Raw genomic sequence first — 8,377 nt, forward strand, 5'->3', positions numbered from 1 at the left:
TGCAGAGACCAAGAGTGAGTGAGACACCACCATCAGTGGTTAAGTCATCTTTGGTATTCAACATGAGCAGAGCACCTCATGAACATCCCTTCCAGCCACGCCATCAAGCCCAGGCCAGCATTAATAGGGTCCAGTGATGCTGATTGCTCTTACAGGCTCCTAAATAGCCCATTGGGGGTGCTGGGTACTCTCAGAGAGGAGCCAGCTCACCACATTCATAAAAACTTCCCAGCATCAGTGACATGAAAAGCGGTACGACGCGCTCATCGATGACTGACAGGCTGCACAGCAGCACCTCGGGGTCATGCTGGAGCTTAGCACCCCCAAGCACGAAAAAAGACAAAAAACCTTGTTCGTAGGAATAGTCGTGCTCATAGACTGATACAAAAATAACAGATCTGTCATTCAAACAGACATTTGAAAACACAGTGATGGCTCAACAGCGACGATCTCAAATTCAAGATGAATAACATTTTACGATGTGTGGGACCAGGATGACCATCAGCACTTGCTGTCACTCACTGGCCAAAAAAGAAACCCAAGGAACATCCTGGAGCAGCAGTGCTCAACAGCAAACTCCACACGATAATGTTATTGTCACATTTAGTGAAAAATGATAACGCCTTTGCCATGAAACCGTTTCACCCTACTGAGCTACCTGCTCTTGGGAAGCACTCTGCACCCTGACTGCCTGTCCCATCCTTCCCAAGGGGCACCTCATACACCAGGAAATTAATCTGATGTTGGAAAAGGATTGCTGGAAAAACACCCTGGGCCAGCCCCAGTGTCAGCCCCAGCCGGGGAAGCGGTGAAGACGGCTGTGCAGAGAGGCTGTGTGGCAGGCAGGCTGTGGTGTTCTGCCAGTCCAGATGCACATCAAGTATTCCCCAAACTCATATAAACTGCAGGAATATGCCACAGCACTGACTATCTATTTGCACTGAATTGGAGACATGATGGGAAACATCAAATATGTGCTTGATTCACACAGCAGAGAAAAGAAACAGCTTTATTGCAGCACGCTGGAGAAGCAGAAGTGGAGAGGCAGAAGCCAGCTCAACATGAGCAACAATGTGGAGGGACCCAACAGCCCCAATGGATGTGGCCACTTGAGCTGCAGCTCCATTCCTCATCATCAGCAGAAGAATCAGGATGGTTTGGGTTGTAAGAGACCCTAAAGATCACCTAGTTGCCATCTCCTGCCATGGGCAGGAACACCTTCCACTAGAAGGCTGACCATCAGCACTCAGCTCTCCAGTGCAAAGGGAGCGGCCCTGCCACGGCTTCCAATTGTACCAGAAGAAGCCCAGGACTCCTCCAACGTTTCAGCACAAGCCGACACAGCAAAGGACATCAATCCTTCCAAATTCTTCTGTATCCCTTCTGAGCAGAAGTGGACACTGCAGGGACATCCCCAGGAGCCCCTCACCCAGCAAAAGCGAGGGGTAAAGATCCACCATCCAGGCTGGATCCCACAGTGAGAAACCCCAACCTGTGAGGCAGACTGCAAATCTGTGTATTTGTTTTGGAAATAAAGGCATTAATAATTGATGCCAAACACTGTGAATATTGATGAGCACGTTCCCAGAAGAGGTTTTGGAGTTACTTAAGCACCCAGAATTGTGCCGTCTGGATTCAGTGGCCTAATGGCTGCTGTCAGAGCAATCACAATACACAAAGCACTGTGTCACAGCCAGCACCACCTGCCCACCATGAGAGAAGATAAATTGATGCCCAATGGGGTATTTAACACCACAAATATTTTGATTTGATCCATCATGTACACCATTTTCTACTCCTTTTACTTTTTGTTTTGCTCACACAAGTTTAATGATCTCAAAACATTGCGTATCTGTTCTTCCCCTCCTCACTGAAACCCAGCCTCAGTTCCCTCCTGACCCTCCAAATGTCTTGCAGCAAATAAACTAATGCTCAATAAGTGCAGAAGCATGGCAGGCTTTTCCAGCTGCCAGTCCATGGCTCAGCCAGGGAAAAACTATTTTAATATTTGAGGAAATTCCCAGCAATGCCTCTGATGGTGATGCCTCTGCCCCATCCTGTGCAGGGCTCAGAGCCTTTGGGGAGAGCAGAGCATGGAAATGAGGATGGAGCTGGCTCTCTGGGCTCTCCAGGTGAGCGTGAGCCCTCTCCACAGCCTGACTTCCCATCACACAGTCTGGTTTTATTTCTAGCACAGTCATTATGAAAATGGACATGAACTGATTATTTCTGCAAGCTTGGGAAAAGTGCCCGTTTAAAAAGAAAAAGGCAAAGTTGCTTTTTTTTAAACAATTATCTTTATGTATAAACTTTTTATCTCTCATTGTGATGGTACTTTATGGCAAGCAAACAAGCACACTCAAGTGAGTTTCTGAGAGGGTAAAAGAGAGCATCCAAACTGCAAGGGTTTGTCCAAAGTTTCTCTGATTTAAAGGGTTTTCTTTCAGTTCTGTTTCTCCTATGCTCTTCCCTAACACCAGATTTTTTACTTCAAGCTCCATCACCTGCCAAACAGAGCCATGCTGAATGTACAGCAGGGTAAACAGGATCAGCACTTGCCTTGCCATTGCTCCAAGCCAAGGGAAGGCTCCAAGGGAGCACACAGCCTATGCCAAAGGTGCTATCACACAGTACTGGAGAGATTCCCTCTTAGTAGCTTCAAGACCTTCAGCTCACAGCCTATCTTGAGGCTTAAAAAATACTGGAATATGACCTACAGTGTGGAAAACAAAGGTCCTGACACCTCTGCCAGTGTGCCATGGGAGCAAGCTCCCCCCCAGCCTCCCAGCCTGCCTGGCTGTCTGCAGTGTGCATCACCCAGCTCCAGAGAAACAGCGGCACTGAAAGCACTGCTGTTCCCACAGACAGCCCCTGAATTTGTGGCTGGTCCTCAATGCTTCCCAGGAGACTGTCCCTCTTCCCCTCTCCCATCCTTCAGCCTGAGCTCATGCATCCAGGTGTCAAAAAGAGCCTTTTGCAAGCTCCACAGCTGAGCAGCAGAGAGACCAAAAACCTGAATGAATCCAACATAAATCAGGCACATACAATCAGAAGCAGCACTAAAGTCTTTCTGCAGGTGACCAGGAAAACCAGCCATGTAAAGCTCTGTGCCCCAAGCTACAGTTCTGAACTTGGGATCATCCCTGCTCTGCCATCCAAGCCTTTTTCATCCATCCATCCATCCATCCATCCATCCATCCATCCATCCATCCATCCATCCATCCATCCATCCCATGAAACAAGCTTGTGCCTTCTGCTTAGGGGCTCTCTCTGGAGGAACAGACTAGAACTTGCCAGTCCAAAGCTTTCTGTCCAAATGCATGAGCAACTAACCTGGGTTCCTTTGATCCTACAGGTTAATGATGCCCCAGCCATTCATGTCCTTTCAGGCTAGAGGCTCTGTTTGTCTGAGCAGACCAGCAGCAACCCTACCCTCCCTCCCCAGATTCAATCTCTCCTTGCTGGAGTACCAGACTCAGGCGCAGCCTCCTCAGGTGAGATTCCAGCAGCTCCTTGCACAAGGGTGAGCTCTGCATTGAAAACACCTTGCCAATGCAACCCTGCACCATATTGGCCTTTTCCAGAGCTGCTGGCAGAGCCAAACCACCCCAGAGCTGAGCATTGCTCCCAGCTTCCCTCCAACCTTCTGCTCCCCCGTGCCTCAGCAAAGCATGCAAACAAAAACTCAAAGTTCATAAATAGTGGTAGACGTTGCAACTTAGTGAGAAGATGCTACTCCTATTTGCAGTTTCTACTCTCTGAAGTATCCTCATAGTGGATGCACAGTTCTTAGAAGCTGTTATTATGGATTTAAACACAAGAGCCCGAAATCCAGGGTAGCCCCTATAAGGTATTCAGGCTATTTCTCTGTGTATCACAAAGCAAACTGTGGAAAATGACACAGAAAAGTCATACTACTGTGGTTTTCACTGGCTTACATGTGGGTTTAGGTTACTTAATTCAAAGGAAAAAAAATAATTGCTCTGATATTGAAAGAAACTCACTTTTTCTGACCACTTGAGATTTCTGGAGCAGCACCTTTTGCACTGCACACTCACTGCTTGGCCAGCACATCCTGTGCTCTGCTGAACCTTCCACAACATATGGTCTGTCTTATGTGCCCACTCCCGCCCCTCACAAAAGCGACTTTCTTCTCGAGGCCTCATTTCCCTTCACTGCCACTTTGCTACCTTGAATTAAAATCCCTCCATGTCATCTCAGCCCCCCACACCCCTCCCACGCTTAGGTTTTAAACACTGGCATAGCTCAGCATCGTCCCCATCCCACTGCTGCTCCACAGCACAGCCTCACTTGGCCCACCTCTTTAATTGCTTTAATTAATTGCAAGGGAGGGCAGCTCCCCAGCAGCAGCTTCCCAGGAGGCACAGGAGCATCAGCTCAGTGTGCGAGGGCTGGAGCATGGCCGGAAAAAACAACCTGGTGTTTCTGGCAGGAGAGGAGCATGGATGGCCTCTGCTACAGACTCTGCTCCTCCACCCAGCAGCTCTGCATGCTCCAGCACCCTAAAAGCCCCTGGAACCCCCAGCACTGCACAGCAGCCAACACAGACACTGGACAGTAATGGAGGAGCAGTGCCAGAATTGGACAGAGACAGCAGACCTGCATGGCTTCCTTGGCTTCTCTCATTACAGCAGCCTAAACAGCCCCACAGGTATTTAATTTTAAATTGTTTGAGCAGCTGCAAACAACTTTTCACTGGCAGAATCCAAAGCAGAGGGGTTGTGACTCTCTAGCAAGGGGAACTGAGAAAAATGTAAAGGAAAATGAGCACAATTTTCCTCAGACTTATTTTTTTCACACTCATTGTGTGAAAGCTCACAGGGATCTTACAGACAGAAGCCTGCCCACAGCTGTAGCATCCCTGAAGCCCACTGGATGTTACGGTGTGCCTGTGAGCAGCCATTGCAGCCCAGCAAGACAGAGCCCACTGCCAGGCAAGACTGCAGCCTCCTGCTCAGCCTCCCACCTGGATTTTCCCTGTCTGAAGCAACACAACTGGCAAGACCAGCAGCACTCATCACTGCCCAGGCTAGGTGAAGAGCCCAGAATGCCCCTGCCTTGGCCACACACTGAGGGTGAACCACCCACCGCATCCTCCGCATCCCTCCGTGCAACTTTCTGCTCCTTGCCTTTATTTTTTCAGATAGGATGATGTTTTAGGATTGGCTTTTTTCTTTTAAGGAATATCTCTTATCCCACACTCGCTTCCAAAGTATCTCCCTCGCAGCTGGCACTGCCTGGCAGAAGGAGAACGGCTCGGTGCAGTTCCCTGCGAGGTTTTGCACCGATGACTCCTGGCAGGGCTGCATGTCCCTCCTGTTACATAACGACCTTTCCCGTTTGGTGCTGGCTCCACTTGGGGTGGCCACGTTTGGGAGTGGTCACATTTGGGGCAGCGACGTGTGGGGTGCTCACATGTCCCGGTGCTCTCAGCCGTGTGCTGCCCGGCACCACTCCCCCATCCCGACCAGACCCACCAACCCTGAACCACCCTCTCTCCTCCTTATGCTTCCCTCCTTGCTGCTGGACCTCTGCCCACCGGGCAGCACCTGCCTTCTCCTGCCCCCCAAACACGACACTCCTCCCCGGGCACTCCATCCCTGTCCCACACCCAGCCCCAAATCGCACCTTTGCTCTCCCCAGCACCCAGAGGTGTCCCCGAGCTCCCAGCCCCCCTGGGGCTGCACCCTCCAGCAGTGACCTGCCTCGGGTGCCTCCATCACCTCCCTGAGCCCAGCGCACCTCCCTCACCTGCCTGCTCCCTGCTGCCCACACCCCACAGCCGCCCCGTCTCTGCTCTCGGCTCGCAGTCCGTGCACACTCCTGTCTCCCCTGCCTGCGCTCGCCTGCACGTGCCCCACAGAGCGGCACCCCACGGCACCTCCTGCCCCCAGACAGCCCAGCCCGCCCCACACCAGCCCCGATCACAGCTCACGGCCGCACCCCGGCACCGCGCACCCCTCACCCGACACGGCCGCACCTCCTGCCCGCGTGTCCCCCCCCACACCCGCACCGCCACCCCTGCTCCCCTGTGCCCACACCCCCACCCAGCCGTGCCCCGCGCCCTGGCATCCCCCCGCAGCCCAGAGCCCGCGCCCGACCCCGCGCCCCCCGCCGGTCTCCGCCCCGCGCTCTGACCTGGGCCCGGCGGCGGGCGGGAGCTGTCCGCCGCCGCCCGGTGCTGAAGGCGGCTTGGCGGCGGCGGCGGCGGGCGGCGGCGGGGCCCCTGCGGCGGCGGCGGCGGCGGGCGGCAGCTGCCCGTCGTCGCCGCCGCCCTCCAGGCTGGCCTCGTTGCCCATGTCGGGCCGGGCGGGACCGGGACCGGGGCCGCTCCCTCAGCGCAGCGCCGCCCCCGCCGCCGCCATCAGCCCCGCGCCGCCATCGCCGCCCGCCCGCGCCGCCCCGCGCATGCGCTGCCTCCGCGCCCGCTCGCGCCGCGGGCACGCGCGCGTTCGCTCGACCAATCGCCGCCCGCCCCGCGGGGCCCCACCGGCACGTGCCCCCCGGCCCCGCCCCGCCCCGCCCGCCGGCCAATCGGCGCCGCGCAGCGCCGGCACTCGCGCCCGCCAGGCGGCGCCACTCGCGCTCCCGCGCTGGCCGTCAATGAGCGTCCCGTCTGCCGTGACGTCACGGACCGGCGGCCAATGGGCACGCAGTCCCGCATGAGGTTACACGCAACAGCCAATGAGCGCCCGCTCACCCATGAGGTCACGGGATGCTGCAGGATGTCACACACCACTGACCACTGAGGTGTCCCCTCCTTCATGAAGTCATGTGCTGCTCCTGGAAGTCACAGCCTGACAACCAATGAGCATCTGCCTCCTCCATGATGTCAGAGGCTGCTCCAGGACATCACACCACATCAGCCAATAAGCACCCCACTCCTCCATGATGTCATGAGCTGTCCAAGAACATCACACCCTGCCAGCCAATGAGTGTCTTGTGCCATGGTAAGGTCATGCACTGCCTTGTGATGTCACACTCTGCCAGTCAGTGATTGTTGTGCTCCCTGATAGGTCACAGGCAGCCCTGCAATGTCACATGCTACTGTCCAGTGAGCACCCTGCTACCTCATGACATCATGGCAGTTGCTCTCAGCCAGGCAATGAGCACACGCCTCCCTGTGATGTCACAGGCTCGCTGATGAGGTGATGAAGCCTCAGCCAATAACAACCCTGTCCTTCCCATGGCCACCCAGAAACCAGCCAGTAACCACCATTGCTCTCCTATGACATCACAGGCTGAGCCCATGGGCTCACACACTGTCCCTAAGTGCCAGTCTCAGCCACCCAGCACCGCCCTTTCCATGAGGTCACACAGCACTCAGCCAATGGCCACGCTCCCTCTGTGTGAGGTCGGAGGCTGCCCATGACGTCAGAGAGCACCGCCAGGGCTCCCTCCCGCTCCCGCCCTTAATGAGGGGCGGTAATTAACGGTGCCGGTCCCCGTGGGCGGAGGGACGCGCTGCCACCGCCGGTCCCCCGCTGCCACCGCCGGTCCCCTGCTGCCACCCGGCGGCTGCCACGGCCCGGGCCCCGCCTCGGGGGGACCCCAGCGGGGACCCAAAATTGTCCCTGGGCGCGCCAGCCCGGGCGGAGCCGGGCCCGGGCAGTGCTGGCGGCTGCTTTTTATGGGCTGTGAGTCAACTCACACGCGCTAAATCCCAAAATAAACGTGAAACTGGGTCCAACCTCACCTCGGAGCGCACCGAAATAGCAACCGGCTCCAACGAGCCCCAGGAACAGGGACCTCAGCGCTTTCCCCGCCCCTTCGTTATCCCCAGCCCAGGGAAGGTCACTGATGTCCCCCGAGGTGCAGGTGTGGGGTGCAGAAGGTGTAACAAGGGAGGAAAAGAGCTTTGGAGGATATGAAAGCACTGAGTGAGAGAATAAAATAGCTTCAGTTCTGGGCAGGGCAACAGATGTGAAATAAACCAGAACAACACCATATCAGAAACAACCCAGCAGCAGCAAGGCTATGGAAGGTTAAAGTGCAGGAGTGGATGAGAGGCCAGGACTTAGCAGGTCAAAACAGCCCCAAAACCCTTCTCAACCCCGCCACTGCAGGTTGGCATCTGTTCTCCCATTATGGGCAGACATTACACCTGCTCTCCAGCACCAAACCCATGGAAATGGAAGCCCATATTCCCCACCAGCCCCACACCAAACCTTCACTGCTGCCTTCTTAAAAGGATCTTCCTGAACTGGAGAGATCCAGAGCAAGTCTCACATTTTACAGACACTTGATACCTACCTCGAAGGCACAAGGACAGCAGGCTCTCTGCAGACCCTCTTCCCGGCTTCTCCTCTGCAGAATTCACTTTGCTTGATTAAGTTCCCCTCAAGCTTTTGTTCCC

General features: G+C 55.1%; 1 protein-coding gene across 2 annotated transcripts in view; it reads right to left on the reverse strand.

The window, feature by feature from the left end:
* BSN (bassoon presynaptic cytomatrix protein) overlaps positions 1-6,452 on the reverse strand; it is an 88,469-nt gene extending 82,017 nt beyond the window's left edge. Inside the window, exon 1 of one of the 2 annotated variants that reach the window (XM_054640055.2) lies at positions 6,160-6,452. In XM_054640055.2, the coding sequence (XP_054496030.2) occupies positions 6,160-6,320 (161 nt within the window). In that variant the 5' untranslated portion in view covers positions 6,321-6,452. The remainder of the gene's footprint in view (positions 1-6,159) is intronic. The other variant, XM_077184494.1, reaches the window with a different exon arrangement.
* Positions 6,453-8,377: the final 1,925 nt, after the last annotated feature.

Source organism: Agelaius phoeniceus, chromosome 11 (genome assembly GCF_051311805.1).
Source record: "Agelaius phoeniceus isolate bAgePho1 chromosome 11, bAgePho1.hap1, whole genome shotgun sequence".
Lineage (NCBI taxonomy): Eukaryota > Metazoa > Chordata > Aves > Passeriformes > Icteridae > Agelaius > Agelaius phoeniceus.